Source organism: Ranitomeya imitator, chromosome 4, assembly GCF_032444005.1.
Source record: "Ranitomeya imitator isolate aRanImi1 chromosome 4, aRanImi1.pri, whole genome shotgun sequence".
Lineage (NCBI taxonomy): Eukaryota > Metazoa > Chordata > Amphibia > Anura > Dendrobatidae > Ranitomeya > Ranitomeya imitator.
Genome location: NC_091285.1, coordinates 264488928 through 264509951, shown reverse-complemented (window position 1 = coordinate 264509951; position 21024 = coordinate 264488928). Strand labels below are relative to the sequence as shown.

Below are 21024 nucleotides of genomic sequence, written 5' to 3'. Positions count from 1 at the left end.
GGCACAATTTCTGCAGAAAAACTTAAAAGTAGAGCATTGGGTATTCTAATTACACATTTCCTAAGTTGTGTTCAATTTTTATGAAGAACCATTGGGTAGGTTTAGCTTATTTTGAAGGGATGTTTGCTCGAATAAAGATATAAAATTTGATTTACCGTATATGGATGAAATGTTATAACAGCCAGTGGGGAAATGAAGTGCAAAACCCAAAACAGCCACAACTATGTGAACAGACTGCTAGACTGTGGAGATTTTTCATTGCAACTGTTTTTATAGAGGAAAGAAAGTGCTCAAAAATCTCTGAGCATGCTGTTTTGGAACATAAAAACAAACACTGGCATTAAGAATGTGAAAGACACAAACATCACAAAACCAAAAATTCAATATATTGCTATTTCATTGAAATATTCTTTGGCTATAAGTTACTTTAAAGTCTAGTTTAAGACATTAAATGTCTATGCAAAAAACAGAACTTTTTTTCCCCAGCAATTTGGGGTTAGTGACTTTTTTACAAAGTGTAGATTGCTCTAGGTATGGAAATATTTTGGCTTTTTTTCTTCAAATGAATTAAAACCCATTCACTTGTCAGGTTTTGGGTGTATGAGTGCTATCCATGTTTTTGCTGACAGCACTGGTATCAATATTAGTAAATGGGGCAATGGATTTGCTTGGTTCACGAAGTAGTGATAAATTGTGGTGAGTACACAGGTAAAATATTGATCTGAGTGTTGGAGTGAATTTGGCAATGCAAGTCTATGGATCTGTGAAAAAAATCGGAGCGCTCTTGGATGCCGTCTGAGTGCGGTCCCATTTTCATGGATTGTCACATAGGAGAAGGTGGAGAATCTATTTTATTTCACGTTTGAGAAAAGCTGATGAAACTCAGACTAAAGATAGATGAACCTCCAATGAAACTCTAAGGCTTAATTCACACATTAGTTTTTCTGGGTAGTGTTTCATAAGTATTTTAAAGTGAAAACCAAAAGTGACTTCAAAACACAGAACGGGTCAATTTCTTTAACCCCTTAATGTCCAATGACTGATATATCTGACATTGGACACCTCCCCCTGGTTGTTGCGGGCTCCGGTGATGAGCCTACAGCTTTTCCGGCCCATGACAGCTGAACTCATCAGCTTTTATGTGCCCCTAAGAGCCACAGGTGGAATCGCGATCCACCCTCAGCTATTAACATGTTAAATGTCACTCTCAAACTTTGACAGTGGCATTTAACATGTACGCTCAGGAAGCGCATCATTAACCCCTCTCATCGGCACCAGAGTCACATGACCACAGGCCGGCGATGGGTTAGCATGACAACCCGGGATCTGCAGGAGAACCCTGTGGTTGTCATTGCCATATAAAAGTTTAAATCACCCCTCATTCGACCCATTCAAAATAAAACAAAAAATACACATATTTGGTATCACTGCATTCAAAATCACCTGATCTAACAATATATAAAAGGAATTACTCTGATTGGTAAACAGCGTAGCAAAAAAAAAATCTACACAAACATGATATCAATAAAAGCATCAGCTTGGTGCACAAGAAATAGGCCCTTACCTGGCCCCAGATCCCCAAAAATGGAGATGCTGCGAGTCTTGAAAAATGGCAACTTTTATTATTTTTTTTTTGCAAACTTTGGATTTTTTTCACCACTTAAATAAAAATGAACCTAAATGAAGATGCTATGAGTTTTCAAAAATGGCAACTTTTACATGTTTTCCTTGGCATAGAGACGCTTATGCAACAAAACAGACAAAACACCATACACCGACATTTTTCGCTTTTAAATGACACTTTTAAAGGGAGTCTGCCAGCATAGAGTATCTGGTAAAAACAAGTACAGACACTTTGTGCATTATGCAAAAAAAAAGAAGATAGGGATGCGCATGATCAGGGCCAGTGGAGCAGTAGACTGTGGGTGAAGCTGTGTAGCCACTTACCTTAGGAGGTTATGCACCCCTGCATAACCTTGGTGCACGAGTGATGGATGGTGGTGCAACCAACGGGTAGATGGCTGACAGCTGCGAGTGGTGGCAAGGTGATCCTCTGTGGTAGCCAGGCAGGGCTTCATTATTCCCTGCTGAAGGGAGATTCTCTGTGCAATGCCTGGAAGGACCGTGGTGGGACGCTAGGAGTCATGTGACCATAGGTCCTTGCGGTCATGTAATGGAAGATCCAGATCTGCCTGTGAGAGCATCTCCTGCTGCGCACCCTCAGGGAGGGAGAATAGCAGTCATGGGAAAAAAATTGCAGTCTGGTGAGGAACGCTGAGTTGAAAATGGTGGTAGCAATAACATTTTTATTTTCTTTTTTAAAGTGCAGACCTTTATTGAAAGATAATCCACAACGTGTTTCAACGGCATTCTGCCGTCTTCATCAGGTGGCTAACTGGTGAAGACGGCAGAACGCCATTGAAACGTATTGTGGATTATCTTTCAATAAAGGCCTGCACTTTAAAAAAAATAAATACATTTTATTGCTTCCACCATTTTCAACTCAGCGCTCCTCACCAGACCGCAATTTTGTTTCCTATGACTTGGTGCATTATGGCATGGCAAAAACATTTAAGGATACCTTCCCACCTATTTGCTATCCCTAAATCTCGACCACCCCCTGATCGTTTTTTTTATTTTCAGCTCTGGCTTTGTAGAGCCAAAGATGGTCAAAAGATGAATGGAAATCAAGTTGGTTGGTAGGTGCACTTAATTGTTTGGCCACACCAAACTGCATCATGCGCTTGTGTCTGTTTTCAATAGTCGTTCTGTGCTGACAGGCTCCCTTTAAAAACAGTATGAAAAACATAACATTGTTTTTAGAAATTGCTGTGTTAGGCTATCCTGAAAATGATGGAAACATAGTGTTTTCAATGTGTTTTGAAGCTCACATACACGAGTAGGAGAAAGTGTGTGTTTGTGTTTGTGTTTGTGAGCGCATGAAGAAGACTTTAGGCTGGAATATCACAAAGTTGATGTGTGACCACTGTAGTCAATCAGTAGTCATGTACGATACTACTGGCGTCATGGCTCAAAACACACAGTAATTATGATACTTTTACAGCACATGACTTGATTGATCAGAGCGATCACTTGTCAACTACTTCTAATCAAAGTATGGGAACAGAGCAAAAATATCACAGCTCGATTAGAAGGCAGTGTTTAGAAAACATTTTCAAAAGTTGTAAAATACTAAGCTAAAATCACTCGAGACTCTAGGAAAAAAACTGCACACAAAAATGCATTGAACTGCATGTGTGCTAACAGCTTTATTAATATTTTTTTTCTTTTGAGAAAATAACATAATTTATCTACATTTACCATAAAGGCTTCTAAACCTGTCACTAAATTCTGAAGTTGTGCTGGATCAAGATGCCATTGATGTTATTATTCATGTAGCAAGAAATCCACATGGAAGAGACTTAGCCTGGAAATTTTTCAGAGATAAATGGAAAATTCTAAATGCCAGGTATGTATTATTAGATTGTCATTTTATTTAGTACATCAAGCAAAATGTCATGCACATGTCACAAAACAATGATGATATTGCAAAAACCTAACAGTCAAAAGACATGATGGGAAAAAAAATTAGTAAGATAAGGTCCGAAGGGTCTCTGGTCCAGCAAACGTTGACTATCTGAGAATCTTTTTGCTCAACTCTAGATTTGAAACATTTTCTAAGACATTATTAACACTTAAAAGATATTCTAATCTAAAAAATCTGATTTCTCCTAGGTATAGGCTAAAATAAACAGAGAGAGAAGACAACTTAGTAATACCCATAGTTTATCGGTAGCAGTATCGTTCTATCTCACCTAGATGTAATGTTGTATAAAGTATTATTTCATAGTTTTTAAAGTTGAAGAAAGATGTACTGTAAGTCCATCAAGCTCAAACTAAAGCCTAACATGTTGATCCAGAGGAATGCCCAAATTTTATGGGAAAGATACTAATAGTTCCATATTAAGGTACAATTTTATTATCGACTCCATTTACAACAATCAGACTAATTCCCTTGATCAACACCCTGTTAGAGCTGGCAGAATGCACCAAATAAATATAAAGATAGTAAAAGGCGGGGTTCACCGTGCAGAGATGGAACCATCACCCGATATGAACTGATGCCAACTCTGTTGTTTCACAGAGTCGCAGGGAAACAAAGGAAATACTGTGCCCTGTTAGCAGTCACAGGGTGCAGCAGATGGATGCTAGTGGGATCCCTGAAATTCACCCCCACTATGCTGGTGATTGATCTCGCTCTGACCCTCGGTGGCTTTTGAGCCCGCACCAGAGGACGACCTGAGTCAGATGCTGAGATGAAGTGGGAGTTCCCACCCTACATTGACCGGTTGTCAGGATTTGAATTAAAGATTACCGCACAGAGTGTGTACAGTGCCACTCTGGCAGACACCACTAACCACCTAACTAGGGCTAGGAAATCACACTGATTGCGCATGGCGCCTCACCGGCTGTCGCTACTGGTTTGACGCAGTAAGGATCATGCTCTTGTGTTTAGGATAGCACTGTCAGGCACTAGGTAGCTCCAACATTCGCGAGCATTCAACAACACTAGGAATGGGAATGATTAAGGAGCAATCACCAGAACAAGCATACATCCACACACACATGTTAACAAGTTTATACTACCGCATGGCCATGCGGCCATGCTAACGTTTTATAGCGGAAGCTCTCCGGGAACTTCCTAGTGGTCCAATAGGAGCTGCTGCAGGACCTGAGCATGTGACCCCCGACCTCCAATAGGAGGTCATCCCTTGGGCATTCTCAGAAGAAGAAAAGCAGGACTTAGTCCTGCTCACTGCTGATCAGTACTGGTTACGATGGCTGAGCTTGGAAGGAGAGCAGTAACCAGCCGCATAGTATCAGCTTGAGCCAGATGCTGTGACCGACGTCTCTGCTGAGCAGGCTCCACTGCAGCTGGAGGAGAAGGGGAGACCACAGCGGAGATTACCCCCCTCCTTGGACCTCGCTACACTTGAAGGCTGCAATGAGCTGTGGAGCCCGAATATGCTCTTCAGGCTCCCAGGACCTGTCCTCAGGGCCGTGACCCTTCCAATACACCAAATAGAATCTTTTGCCATGTACCTCCTTACACCCCTTGATGGGTTTCACCTCGTAATCGTCCATGGATGAACCCGATGTCCCGGCAGATGACTCAGAAAACTGGGACATGTGAACGGGTTTTAGGTGGAACACATGAAAGGTGTCTGTGATGCCTAGGCATGGTGGAAAGGCCAGATGGTAGACCACAGGGTTAACCTGTTCCAGGACCTTGAAGGGACCCAAGTAGCAAGGTGCAAACTTAATGGACTCAACTCGCAGCCTGATATTACGGGCAGAGCCACACCAAGTCGCCAGGAGCAAAGGTCGGAGCGGGGCATCGGCGGAGGACCTCATTCTCTACTTGGAGGCCCTGATGGCATACTGTGTGCGGTCCCAAATATCACATGCCTCCACAGACCAGTCTGCCACCCTGGAGTCGGCGGAAGACATCGGCATGGGCACAGGAACACGTGGATGCTGGCCGTAATTAAGGAGGAATGGGCTCTGCCTAGTGGAGTCAGCTACGGCGTTGTTCAGTGCAAACTCCACCCACGGTAGCAAGGATGCCCAGTCATCCTGCCTGTTTGAAACAAATGTGGCAGGTATGTTACCAGGGTCTGGTTGGCCCTCTCTACCAACCCATTCATCTCGGGATGGCATTCTGAAGAGAGATTCAGCTCGATGCTGAGTGAACGACAAAGCTTTCTCCAGAACTGAGATGCAAACTGGGGACCCTAGTCACTGACAATTTTGTCAGGCATACCATGTAGGCGGTAAACGTGCTTAATAAACAACGCCGCCAAGGCCCGTGCAGAAGGCAGCTGTGGAAGCGGCACCAAATGCAGCATTTAGGAAAAATGGTCAGTGACTACCCAAATAATGGTGCAGCTATGGGACTTGGGTGAACCCACCAAGACGTTCATCCTGATTATCTCCCATGGCCTGTCTGCCACCGGCAGCAGACCTTTGTCGAGGAGACTTATTCTTGGCACAGGAGACACATGCCAGATTATAGTCTCCGATGTCACGGGCCATATGCAGCCACTAGTACGTTCTCGCCAGAAGCTTAGATGTCCTCTTGGTCCCAAAATGTCCACTCACCCTGGAAGAGTGAGCTCAAGAGAGAACCTCCTGTCACAAATTAGATGGCACAAAAGTCTTGTCCGGGGCACAGACTCTAGCGAAACCGGAGCCACAGTTCTCAGGCTCTCTGAAGGGACAATACGCCGAGGCTCCTCCTCCTCTGATGACACTGCGGAGTGGGGGAGAGCGTCGGCACGAATGTTCTTCTACCTGGAGAGAAAATGGAGGGTGAAATGGAACCGGGAGAAGAACAGGGACCATCTATCCTAGCGAGAATTTAGCCGCTGGGCAGTCTGTAGATACACCAAATTTTTGTGGTCGCTGTAAACTTGGAAGGGAAAGTGAGCCCCCTCCTGGAGCTGTCTCCACTCCGAAAAGGCCAGCTTCATGGCTAGCAACTCCCTGTCCCCGATGGAATAATTCCTCTCTGCAGGTGTGAAGGTCTTGGAGAAAAAGAAGCAAGGATGCTTCCGACCTTGAGCATCCTTCTGGAAGAGGACTGCTCCAGCACCGACGGAAGAGGCATCCAACTCCATGATAAATGGTTTATAAACATCTGGGTGATGTTGAATGGGAGCTCTAGCGAAGTGTGACTTAATAGAGAGAAAGGCCTTGGAGACCTCCTCTGACCATAATTTGGGATTTGCTTCCTTCTTCGTGAGAGCAACCAAGGGAGCTACAAAAGTTGAGAAGTTGGGAATGAACTGGCGATAATAATTAAAGAACCCCATAAAGCGCTGCACCGCTTTAAGAGAATGGGGTTCTTGCCAGTCCATCACAGCCTGTAGCTTGGCAGGATCAATGGCCAATTCCCAGGTGGAGATGATATAGCCCTGGGAAGGCAAGAACTCCTGCTCAAAAACACACTTCTCCAACTTGGCAGAGAGGGAGTTGGCCGGTATGAGGTTGAAGACTTTGCAAACATCTCTCTGATGGGAGTCTATATCTGGAGAGTAGATGAGAATATCATCCAGATAGAATATGACCGAGGTGGTGAGCATATCTCAGAAGATATCATTCACAAAGTCTTGGAAAACTGCAGGAGCATTACAGAGCCCAAAGGGCATCACATGGTATTCATAATGCCCATCCCTGGTGTTAAAATCTGTGCTCCATTCGTCCCCCTCACAGATGCGAATCAGGTTGCAAGCACCCCAGAGATCTAGTATAGCAAATTGTTGTGAATTCCGCTCTTGGGCTCCCTCTTGTGGTTTCTAGTGGTATGGCTGCTCCTTGGAGTTAGCTGTCATCAGCTGCCTCCACTTATCGTCCGCTATTTAAGTCTGGCTCTTTCTTCAGCCTGTGCCACTTGTCAATGTTTCCTGGCTGGATTCACATCTCTGCTTGGATTCTCCTGGTTTCCTGACCAGTTCTGCAAAGATAAGTTCTGGCTTTGCTCATTTCAGTCCACATGTTGTGGACTTATTGTTCTGTGCATTCTATATTTGTCCAGCTTGTCAGTATGGATTTTTTCTGTTAGCTGGAAGCTCTGGGAAGCAGATTTACCCTCCACACCTTTAGTCAGGTGTGGAGATTTTGTAAACTCTGTGTGGATTGTTTTGTAGTTTTTATACTGACCGCACAGTATCCTTTCCTGTCCTATCTATCAAGCTAGACTGGCCTCCTATGCTAAAATCTGATTTCATTTCTGCGTATGTTATTTTCCCCTCCTCTCACCGTCAATATTTGTGGGGGGCTATCTTTCACTTTGGGGATTTTCTCTGAGGCAAGATAGGTTTCCTGTTTCCATCTTTAGGGGAAGTTAGATCTTAGGCTGTGCCGAGGGGTCTAGGGAGCGTCAGGTACCCCCCATGGCTATTTTTAGTTGCGTTGCTAGGTTCAGGGTTGCGGTCAGTACAGATACCACCTCCTTCAGAGCTTGTCTCATGTTGTTCCTAAACCACCAGATCATAACAGTACAAGTGGCCAAAAATGAATTAAATGTATCTCAAAAGAAGGAAAAGAAAGTTCTGAACCATTTTTTTTTCTGTGCTTCGGTTTGTCTTTTTTTTTTTCCTCTTGGAGAACACATCCGCATAGGGCCAATAGTGCTTGGGGAGAGAGGAAAGATCTGTGAGTACCTCAGTAGTAGCAACCTGAACGCACTCCCTCAGACATCTACCCTCACAAAATTCACTCCATCCCAGAATTCTCCCTGAGGACCACTCTATATGAGGAGAGTGGCAGTGTAGCCATGGTATCCCTAAGAGGACCTCATCAATTCCCACGGGAATGACGAGCAGAGAGATAATCTCCTGATGGGATGGAAATATGGATAAAGTAAATGATGTGTTATCTTTGAGGGCAGTGTCGACCCATTTACTACTCGTACGGTCACAGATTTGGCAAGCATCACCAGGAGTATTGCATGCCGTTGGGTGAAGGCAGATGACATAAAATTGCCTTCCGCTCCAGAATCAATGCAAAGCTCTACCGTAAGAGTGGATGGGCCAATGGAAATTGTCCCCTTGAAGAACAGTTTGGAGGAAAATGTCGCCGTGTCTAGTGTACCTCCTCCTACAACCACTAGACACTGACATTTTCCCGACCACTGGGGACATCTGGAGGCAGGATGTCCTGACCGCCGGCAGACATGACAGACCTTGAGTGCATGAGCGGTCCGGGACTTACGTCCCGCTCGTGACACCTCCATGGCCTCATGTGGCTCAGATGCCTGAACCGGAGATTCCAGAGGTATGGCGAAGGTGGGAGCCAGCCGAAACCTCTGCCTACACTGGGCTCCCTCCAACCTTCGCTTGTTAAAACAAAGGTCGATGCTAGTTGTTAAAGCTATTAGCTCCTCCAATGTGGCAGGAATCTTCCTAGTGACCAAGCGTCCTTCACATGGTCAGCCAGCCCCCTCCAAAATACAGGGATGAGGGCTTTATCCGGCCACTCCAGCTCAGATGCTAAAGTCTGGAAGTGGACAGAAAAATGGCTGACTAAGGATGAGCCCTGTGTCAGTTCCAGCAGTTGTAGCACCGTATCATGAGTGACTTGAAGTCCCCAAAAAAACCTGTTTCAGAGTGCTCAGGAACCGCAGAGCACTCTGCACCAGATGATCGTCACGCTCCCACAGCGGCATAGCCCACTCCAACGCCCTGTCTGACAAGAGAAATATAATGATTCCCACTTTAGCCCACTCTGAGGGGAAACGTTCAGCCAGAAGCTCAAGGTGCATCACACACTGGTTGACAAATTCCCTGCATGAATTGCTATCACCAGAGTACCTATCTGGCAGCGGGATGCGGGATAAGGTCGGAACAGAGGTGGCAGTGGACAAACTAGCTGCAGCCATGCTAGCAGCCTGAACAGCTACTGCAGTAACATCCACAGCTGAGATTGTGCACTCGAGAGCCGCCAACCTGCTCTCCAGCTGCTAGATATACCGCTGCAGTCGCTGTTCATCCACCATTACTAGCCAGACCCTGGCATTAGTATAATGTTAGGGCTGGCGGAATGCACCAAATACATGTAAAGATAGTAAAAGGTGCGTTCACAGCCCGGGGTCCACCATGCAGTGATGGAGCCTGCTGCTAGGTAATGGCGGCACTATATGGCGGTACTACGCCAGAATGAACACAGGTTCTGTCACCCGTTATGAACTGATGCAAATTTTGTTGCTTCACAGAGTCGCAGGGAAACAAAGGAAATGCTGTGCCCTGTTAGCAGTCACAGGGTGCAGCAGATGGACTCTAGTGGGATCCCTGAAATTCACCCCCACTATGCTGGTGATTGATCTCGCTCTGACCCTCGGTGGCTTTTGAGCCCGCTCCTGAGGATGCCCTGAATCAGATGCTGAGATCAAGTGGGAGTTCCCACCCTACACTGACCGTTTATCAGGATTAATTAAAGATTACCACACAGAGTGTGTACAGCGCGTCTCTGGTGGACGCCGCTAACCACCCTAACTAGGGCTAGGAAAGCGCACTGATTGCGCATGGCACCACACTGGCGGTCGCTGCTGGTTTGACGCAGTAAGGATAGTCCTCTTGTGTTAAGAATAGCATTGACAGGCGCTAGGTAGCTCCAACACTCGTGAGCAATCAACAACACTAGGAATGGGAAAGATTAAGGAGCAATCACCAGAACAGTCATACATCCAAACACACACGATAACAAGCTTATACTAGCGTATTGCTATGCGGCCATGTGAACCTTTTATAGCGGAAGCTCTCCGGGACCTTCCTAATAGTCCAATAGGAGCTGCTACAGGACCTGAGCATGTGACCCCCGACCTCCAATGGGAGGTTGTACCTTGAGCATGCTCAGAAGAAGAAAAGCAGTACTTAGTCCCAGGAGCGCCCGCTCGCTGCTGATCAGTACTGGTTACGATGGCTGAGCCTGGAAGGACAGCAGTAACCAGCCGCACATTATCAGCTTGATCCAGACACTGGGACCAATGTCTCTTCTGAGAAGGCTCCACTGTGGCTGGAGAATAATGGGAGACTGCAGTGGAGATTGTTCGAGATTCCCCCTGTGCAGCGGCGGGAACTCGACACCTAACACAGCCCATCACAGAATCTAATATTCATAACCAGGTCTATTACATTGTTCAAGAAAGGTGTTCAGACTCTGCATCTGGTATTATAATGAAACCTTCTCTCCTCTAGATGTAACGGACTCCCCCTTGTTCCCGTCGCAACTCTAAGTGTAAAAAAATCATTAAAAAGATTTATGTAGTGTCCCTTCTTATATTTGTACATATTAATAAAATCACTCTTGAGAACTCGTTTTTCCAAACATAACCCCAAGTTTTAAGTACTACAGTCCACCCATTTGCTTAATAACCTTGATTGATCTTGTCTGCACCCGATCTATTTCAGCTGTGTACTCTTATACATCGGAGACCAAAGTTGTACACAGTATTCTCAGTGTTGCCGCACTAATGACTTGCATAAAGGCACAAATATGTTCTTATCAGGATGAGTCCATGTCTTTTTTAATGCATTCCATTATTTTATTTGCCATGGCAACAGTTGCCTGACACTAGTAACTAAAGTGGAGTTTGCCGTCCACCCATACACCTCTTTTTCAAGTCTACAAGTCTTTTTCAGTGACAGTTTTGCCCAGTTTTTTACAATTTAGCACTTAAATATATATTTTATTTCCTCTGCCCAAGTGCATGACCTTACATTTATCTACATTAACTTTCATTTGCCATTTCTCACCTCAAGCTTCCTGCTTACAAAAATCCTTCTGTAATATTAGATTACACTCCTCTGTGTTGTTTACCCTTCAGAATTTAGTATCATTTGAAAATATTGTAATTCTATTCTCTATGCCTCATGCAAGGCTATTAAGAAATATGTTAAAAAGAAAAAGGCCCAATACTGACCACTTTGGTACCCCGCTGTTAACTGTGACCCAATACGATTGTGTTTCATTAATTGTTGTTAAACCAGTTACACATATTTTCCAATTGTTCCATTATTCTTATTTTTATACCAACTTTTTGTGTGCCACCATATCAAATGCCACTGAAAAGGCCATATAGACAACATTCACTGCACTTCACTTATCGAGTCTGGAACTTACCTCCTTAATGAAGTTGATGTGATTAGTTTGACAGGAAATATCCCTCATAAAGCCATGCTAGTACTGTGTCATGAGGTTAGTTTTATTGAGATGTGTGATGCCCCAGGGTCCTGGTTGTCACAGTGGCATTGCTTTCCTCATGGGGAGAGTGATGTCACATTTGGAAGCGATGAAGAATTCCTTTTATAAGGTAATCAGCACATTCAACACCATTCTGACCCCAGGCCAGAAGGGGGAGCTCTACACCCGACTTAAGGAGAGCTACTCTCTCTGGTCGGGAGGAGGATTTAGTTGTTAGGCAATTGCTAGACAGTTAGGAAGATTTAGAAAGTTGGTGCCAGACAGCAGACTGGAGCAGTCTGAGGCAGAAGGATGGGTGAGGGGCCGTACAGCCTGAGGTTCTGTAGCCCCAAGATGGCGAGATACAGAAGGAAGAACAGCTTTTAGCTAACGTGCCGGAGAGCAAAGCACAGGAGAGTGACAGCAAGGGAGAATAGGAGCGACTGGGCTACCTACCTGACAGAGCGCAGATACCGGTAAACAGAAGATCGAGGTTGTGTCATACTCTAGGAGGCACAACAGAAACCGGAAGGACAGCTAGACTACATGTAACTTGTCCACACTAATACCCAGGAGACACAGTGACACAAAGAGCCCGGGTCATGATAGAAACCCTGTTAAAAGGCTCTAGTCACCTGTCATACGGGTTTGAGTCCTACCTAAAGGGGGACAGAGAGAATTGAGGGGACCTTGCCAGAAGCCTTAGGCAGTAAGGGACTGTATACCACCACTCTAAAAGAAAGGCTTTTAACTCTGCCTGGTTAAAGGGGACTCTGAACTCGCTTCCAAGCCAGTTGGACCCTGCCTGTACCTGTGATCTGGTGCCCTGGACTGGGGCTGCCTGCTAACTTCAGTAAACAAGGTAAAGAGACTGCAAACCTGTGTCCTCCATTCTTTATCGCACCACTCACCATCTTCATCTACTTCACCGGAAGCCCTGGGGACCTACTTCACCTGTGGGAAGTTATACCATCTGGCTGTCATAACATCACCCCAGAGGACCCCTTTAAGCAGCGTTGGTCACCTCTGACCGAATACCACTGGTGGCGTCACAAACTTTCTTTATTTCAAAAACCCCTTTAGGGCAGTCTCACACGTCCAGATAATTCCGGTACCGTAAAAATCGGTACCGGAATTATCTGTGTCCGTGTGCCGGTGCGTTTCTGTGGCACATCAGTGTGGCACACGTGCGCCGTCCGTGTGCCCACTGGGTACCACACGCACCGTGCTGGAGACAGCGCTAAAGTTTAGCGCTGTCCCCTGCATCGTGCTGAAGCCCCATTCATATCTTCCCTGCAGCAGCATTTGCTGTAGAGAAGATATGAATAATAGTGTGTAAAATCCAGATCCAGGTCCCCAAACCCCCTCCCACCCCCTATGGGAGGTGGAGCCGCATATTCATTACTGTAAATGAGCGGTCCCACGTGACCGCTCATACAGTACAAGGTGCAGCCAGGACAGGAAGCAGCGAGGGAGTCGGGAGCTGGGTGAGTATTTTAATCACAGCGGGGGGGAGGGCGCATAGGGGGTGGGAGGGGGTTGGGGACCTGGATCTGGATTTTACACACTATTATTCATATCTTCTCTACAGCAAACGCTGCTGCAGGGAAGATATGAATGGCGGCTTCAGCACCAGTGGGGGGACAGCGCCTAATGTAGCGCTGTCTCCTGCATGGCACACGGACTGCACACGGACAACGTCCGTGTGCGGTACGTGTTTTACATGGACCCATTGACTTTAATGGGTCCGTGTAATCCGTGCGCTCCCACGAACACTGACATGTCTCCGTGTTTGGCACACGGAGACACGGTCCACAAAAAATCAATGACATCTGCACAGATGCATTGATTTTAATGTGTGTATGAGTGTCAGTGGCTCCGGTACGTGAGGAAACTGTCACCTCACGTACCGGAGCCACTGACGTGTGAAACCGGCCTTAAAGATCTTTCCTTTAACATGGGCTCACAGGGCCACGGACTAGGCCGCCGCCGTGACACGCGTCCCATTAAGTACCGGACCCGGTACCGAGTACCCCACGGCCCTTGCGGGCATTCCAGATACTCTAAGATAGCATAGCCTAGAAAACCCTCAAAGGATTTTACCCACAGTAGAGAAACTTACTGGCCTGTAATTTTAAGGCTCTGATTTTGTCCCCTTTTTTATTACTGCCACTACATTTGCTATGAGCCAGTCCTGTGGCACAGACCCTGTTGTTATTGAATCTGTGAATATTAAACATAACGCACTATCTATCACGGTACTTAATTCCTGCAGTACTTGGGGGTTTATGCCAACCTTGCTGAGGGATTTGTCCGCTTTAATGATTTGAAGTAAGACCCATACTTTCAGCTGGTCTAAGCAGGTGACATTCAAAGGAGAATATTTAGTATCCCTGATCATGTCTGTTATGCTATTTACTTGCATAAATACTAGAAAAAAAGATGTTTAGCAGATTGGCTTTTCCCTCATCACACTATCATTTTTTCAGCTTCTTGCAATCTATGTAGTTGATCTTGATAAACTATCATACAGAGGTGCAAAGTTATATGTAGTATTGTGGTATTGATCTGCAAAATCCATTATCTACATAGCAATTTGTAGAATAACTCCAATAAAATAAAATATATTGAGGGAATTATATTTCTGTTAACATTTTATTTCAGTCTGCAGACCACTACTACAATACTACATGCAACATTACATCTACATATGATATATACAGTCATGGCCAAAAGTATTGACACCTCTGCAATTCTGTCAGATAATACTCAGTTTCTTCCTGAAAATGATTTCAAACACAAATTATTTGGTATTATTATCTTCATTTAATTTGTCTTAAATGAAAAAACACAAATGAATGAAGCAAAAAGCAAAACATTGATCATTTCACACAAAATTCCAAAAATGGGCCAGACAAAAGTATTGGCACCCTCAGCCTAATACTTGGTTGCACAACCTTTAGCCAAAATAACTGCGACCAACCGCTTCCGGTAACCATCAATGAGTTTCTTACAATGCTCTGCTGGAGTTTTAGACCATTCTTCTTTGGCAAACTGCTCCAGGTCCCTGATATTTGAAGGGTGCCTTCTCCAAACTGCCATTTTTAGATCTATCCACAGGTATTCTATGGGATTCAGGTTTGGACTCATTGCTGGCCACCTTAGAAGTCTCCAGTGCTTTCTCTCAAACCATTTTCTAGTGCTTTTTGAAGTGTGTTTTGGGTCATTGTCCTGCTGGAAGACCCATTACCTCTGATGGAGACCCAGCTTTCTCACACTGGGCCCTACATTATGCTGCAAAATTTGTTGGTAGTCTTCAGACTTCATAATGCCATGCACATGGTCAAGCAGTCCAGTGCCAGAGGCAGCAAAGCAACCCCAAAATATCAGGGAACCTCCGCCATGTTTGACTGTAGGGACCGTGTTCTTTTCTTTGAATGCCTCTTTTTTTTCTCCTGTAAACTCTATGTTGATGCCTTTGCCCAAAAAGCTCTAATTTTCTCCCATCTGACCAGAGAACATTCTTCCAAAACGTTTTAGGCTTTTTCAGGTAAGTTTTGGCAAACTCCAGCCTGGCTTTTTTATGTCTCGGGGTAAGAAGTGGGGTCTTCCTGGGTCTCCTACCATACAGCCCCTTTTCATTCAGACACCGACGGATAGTATGGGTTGACACTGTTGTACCCTCGGACTGCAGGGCAGCTTGAACTTGTTTGGATGTTAGTCTAGGTTCTTTATCCAACATCCGCACAATCTTGCGTTGAAATCTCTTGTCAATTTATCTTTTCCGTCCACATCTAGGGAGGTTAGCCACAGTGCCATGGGCTTTAAACTTCTTGATGGCACTGCGCACGGTAGACACAGGAACATTCAGGTCTTTGGAGATGGACCTGTAGCCTTGAGATTGCTCATGCTTCTTCACAATTTGGTTTATCAAGTCCTCAGACAGTTCTTTGGTCTTCTTTCTTTGGACTTGTAGCCTTGAGATTGCTCATGCTTCTTCACAATTTGGTTTCTCAAGTCCTCAGACAGTTCTTTGGTCTTCTTTCTTTTCTCCGTGCTCAATGTGGTACACACAAGGACACAGGACAGAGGTTGAGTCAACTTTAATCCATGTCAACTGGCTGCAAGTGTGATTTAGTTATTGCCAACACCTGTTAGGTGCCACAGGTAAGTTACAGGTGCTGTTAATTATACAAATTAGAGAAGCATCACATGATTTTTCAACAGTGCCAATACTTTTGTCCACCCCCTTTTTTATGTTTGGTGTGGAATTATATCCAATTTGGCTTTAGGACATTTCTTTTTGTGTTTTTTCATTTAAGACAAATTAAATGAAGATAATAATACCAAATAATTTGTGTTTGCAATCATTTTCAGGAAGAAAATGAGTACTATCTGACAGAATTGCAGGGGTGTCAATACTTTTGGCCATGACTGTAAGAATTATACAAATATTGATTAAGTATTACTAAGAAGGCTTCTGTTAGGGGTCGAGTTGCCGCCTTTGCACAGGGGGAATCTTGGGCCATCTCCGATGCGGTCTCCCATTCTTCTTCTGCCGCAGTGGAGCCTGCTCAGCGGAGACGTCTGTCCCAGCGTCTCGCTCAGTCTGACTCTGTACAAAGAGTTACTGCTGCTTTTCCTGCTTCTGCCATTGGAGTCAGTGCTGGGCAGCGGCGAGCAGACACTTCTGGGACCAAGTCCTGCTTTCCTCGTTCTGAGCATGCCCAGAGTAAGATCTCTCAGTGGAGTTCGAGGGTCACATGATCGGATACTGCAGCTAAGGCCATTGGTCCTTCAGGAAGGTCCTGTAGGTGCTCACGCTCTGTGGCAGTCTCTCATTGGTCCTCCTAGGAATGTCCTGTACGTGCTGCAACTATTTAAGGCTTGCATGGCCGCACGGCCATGCGCTAGTATTGTTCTATGTTATGTGCTTTGCGCCAGTGTGGTCACGTAAGAGTGTGTTCAGGGACCCGGCTGAAATAAGCCCCCAGAATGCTGGCACCTCCAGCGAGGAGGTTGTGTTTGTATGTATTCAGGGACCTGGCTGAAATAAGCCCCTAGAATGTTGGCACCTCCGGCGAGGAGTTTTGTTTGCATGCGTGACCACTGACTGCTCTCTGTTTGGGTAGTTAGCCTGTGCCTCTATGAAGTCTAACAGGGCACAGTGCTTTGCTTTCACAGCTACTCGGTGAATTAACTGAGTTAGTCCTTACCGCCATATAGTGCTGCTGTTTGCTAGCAGCAGGTTCTCCTGCATGGTGGACCCCGGGCTGCGAACGCACCAATAACAATAAAAACATCTATATTTACTCGGTGCGTTCCGCTAGCCCTAACCGCTTCTTATTTTAACCTGCAGCTATGAGAAATCTGATTTAGTTTTAATATTGTATAATAAAGCATTACGTTTTATGATAGGTGGACATTGTAGGCAATTTATACCCTTTACTGGCTCGTCTAAATATATTACTGTTATACCTGCCACCATATTGAGTCTGCTTTATTGTAAATATATACTGTTTGGAGCTGACCAGGAAGTCATTGTTAAGGTACCGTCACACTAGACGATATCGCTAGCGATCCGTGACGTTGCAGCGTCTTGGCTAGCGATATCGTCCAGTGTGACAGGCAGCAAGCGATCAGGCCCCTGCTGTGCTGTCGCTGGTCGGGGAAGAAAGTCCAGAACTTTATTTCGTCGCTGGACTCCCCGCAGACATCGCTGAATCGGCGTGTGTGACACCGATTCAGCGATGTCTTCACTGGTAACCAGGGTAAACATCGGGTAACTAAGCGCAGGGCCGCGCTTAGTAACCCGATGTTTACCCTGGTTACCATCCTAAAAGTAAAAAAAACAAACACTACATACTTACCTACAGCCGTCTGTCCTCCAGCGCTGTGCTCTGCACTCCTCCTGTACTGGCTGTGAGCATCAGTCAGCCGGAAAGCAGAGCGGTGACATCACCGCTCTGCTTTCCGGCCGCTGTGCTCACACAGACAGTACAGGAGGAGTGCAGAGCACAGCGCTGGAGGACAGACGGCTGTAGGTAAGTATGTAGTGTTTGTTTTTTTTACTTTTATGATGGTAACCAGGGTAAACATCGGGTTACTAAGCGTGGCCCTGCGCTTAGTTACCCGATGTTTACCCTGGTTACCGGCATCGTTGGTCGCTGGAGAGCGGTCTGTGTGACAGCTCTCCAGCGACCAAACAGCGACGCTGCAGCGATCCGGATCGTTGTCGGTATCGCTGCAGCGTCGCTAAGTGTGACGGTACCTTTAGACCTCCAGTTGACATAACAGCATCAGCAATTTGTTCATTGCAGGGAGCCTGCTTGAGGCCAGTGGGAACTCCTTCCCTCTATCAATACTCTTAACATGCTGCTATTGCTACTGAACAAGGTACCTAAAGAGTTAGAACCACTTCTGACTACAAAGTTGCTCCAGACTTTGACAATTCTCACTCCCCACGGCTATGTCCCCTCTTGTTGTGGGGAATGTTCACTATGAGAAAGATGGTGCACAAGGATTATGATCTATGTGGAAGAAAGGACTACTTTTTCATATCCAAATGAAATCCCACTAGGACTTTTAAAACCAGTGATGTGATGGAAGAAGTTAATATACCCTTATATATCATAGGAACCAAAACGAATAAGGTAATAGAATCATGATTAAACCTGGTCAAAATTCTGTCCTCAAACCTTTATTACTTAAATGTAATAGATCAGCTTCATCAAAAATTGTATTTAGGACATTGCGAATCTTGTATCCTTTGCATTTTGGGTCATTTTCATAACTCATTCATTCTCATCTAATTTGTTAAATATAATCTATGAAGTGTAAAATTTTGTATTTCAAATATACAAAATTATACAGTAGAAGCAAAATTGCTTTAAAATACAGTTCTCTTGGGCCTCTGGAATTTCATCAGCTTCTAAAAGCCAGTTTTGTCATTTATGTGGGTCATCGTGAATAACACTAAACAAGTCATTATAAAGTTTGCACGATGCCTATTTTCTGACCTTAGCATGCAATAAGAAATCTAGTAATTTTGAATTAAACACATACTCTCATTACCAGTTACAGAATAAACTGCAACAATTAAGTTGACCAAGTTCTATTTCCCACATTTTTCTAACTCTGTATGTTCAAAACTGTTTTTATTAGTCTCAAAAAAGGATGCAACACTTTTGCGTCCTAAAATTAGAATTATAAAACTGATTGGATAACAAATTCTAGATTTTATACCTTAATAATTACCCAATTTGCTAAGATTACCTTTGAAAAATAAGAGAACTAGAAAAGAGGTGAGTAAAAATCTGATTTCTTATTTTCCAGCTGTATTTTGCCACTTAAAAAAAAAAATAAAAACATAAATTAATCAAAATGTTAGCATTTAGGCCTGTAGTCTCTTGTATTACATGATACAGATTCTTTGCAATAGAAAATGTACCTGACTACAAAAAATTGTTGAACTTAATTTTTCAAGTTCTACATTAACCAATGGACCTTTTTCTGAATCTCTGAATTTAATAATAAATGTTTACTGTGATTTAACTATTTACCAATTCTTGTAATTTAGGTACGGAGAAGCATTATTTATGAACTCAAAACTTATTAGTGGAGTTACAGAATTTCTGAATACAGAAGAAGAACTGAATGAGGTATGCCAATGTTCAGTTGTTTGTTAATGTGAAAAATGCAAATAAAACTTCTGAGTAAATTAACAGAAAACAAAGTGTAGGATTAGTTTCAATGAAATTATTATGATTGCTCAATATGTAATAATTTTGCACCTGTTAATTGAGAAAACTTTTTTCATCATGCTAAATAAAGCAGCACACTGAGCACTTCAGGCAGTAAAACAAATTTAAAAATAACACTTTTTTACATTCCATCTGTGGATTTATGAATCATAAAAGATTGTTTGCTATCAATTTCACAATATGTTGTTACTAGTGTTGAGCATTCCGATACCGCAAGTATCGGGTATCGGCCGATACTTGCGGTATCGGAATTCCGATACCGAGTTCCGATATTTTTGTGATATCGGGAATCGGTATCAGATAGTAACATAGTAACATAGTAACATAGTTAGTAAGGCCGAAAAAAGACATTTGTCCACCCAGTTCAGCCTATATTCCATCATAATAAATCCCCAGATCTACGTCCTTCTACAGAACCTAATTGTATGATACAATATTGTTCTGCTCCAGGAAGACATCCAGGCCTCTCTTGAACCCCTCGACTGAGTTCGCCATCACCACCTCCTCAGGCAAGCAATTCCAGATTCTCACTGCCCTAACAGTAAAGAATCCTCTTCTATGTTGGTGGAAAAACCTTCTCTCCTCCAGACGCAAAGAATGCCCCCTTGTGCCCGTCACCTTCCTTGGTATAAACAGATCCTCAGCGAGATATTTGTATTGTCCCCTTATATACTTATACATGGTTATTAGATCGCCCCTCAGTCGTCTTTTTTCTAGACTAAATAATCCTAATTTCGCTAATCTATCTGGGTATAGATATTAAGGTGTAAAATAAAGAATTAAAATAAAAAATATTGATATACTTACCTCTCCGGAGGCCCCTGGACATCACCGCTGGTAACCGGCAGCCTTCTTTGTTTAAAATGAGCGCGTTTAGGGACTTCCATGACATCACGGCTTCTGATTGGTCGCGTGCCGCTCATGTGACCACCACGCGACCAATCAGAAGCCGCGACGTCATTCTCAGGCCCTAAACTCCTCATTCTAGGAATTTAGGACCTGAGAATGACGTCGCGGCTTCTGATTGGTCGCGTGGCGGTCACATGAGCGGCACGCGACCAATCAGAAGCCGCGACGTCATTCTCAGGTCCTAAACGCGCTCATTTTAAACAAAGAAGGCTGCCGGTTACCAGTGGTGATGTCCAGGTGCCTCCGGAGAGGTGAGCATATCAATATTTTTTATTTTATTTCTTTATTTTACACATTAATATGGATCCCAGGGCCTGAAGGAGAGTTTCCTCTCCTTCAGACCCTGGGAACCATCAGGATACCTTCCGATACTTGGTGTCCCATTGACTTGTATTGGTATCGGATATCGATATCGGCGATATCTGATACTTTTCGGATATCGGCCGATACTATCCGATACCGATACTTTCAAGTATCGGATGGTATCGCTCAACACTAGTTGTTACCCATTGTTCCAATTACTTTAATGCATACAATGACTAGGAAAAACTAATGCATTTGCCTTCTCTGTTATAAACTCTTGTAAGCCATAGATAGAAGCCGTGGAAGC

General features: G+C 44.3%; 1 protein-coding gene across 1 annotated transcript in view; it reads left to right on the top strand.

Annotated features, from left to right (window-relative positions):
- The window catches only part of TRHDE (thyrotropin releasing hormone degrading enzyme), a 1712820-nt gene that overhangs the window by 1677936 nt on the left and 13860 nt on the right, over positions 1-21024 (top strand). Inside the window, exons 17-18 of the mRNA XM_069764587.1 lie at positions 3329-3469; positions 19322-19403. Of these exons, the coding sequence (XP_069620688.1) occupies positions 3329-3469; positions 19322-19403 (223 nt within the window). The remainder of the gene's footprint in view (positions 1-3328; positions 3470-19321; positions 19404-21024) is intronic.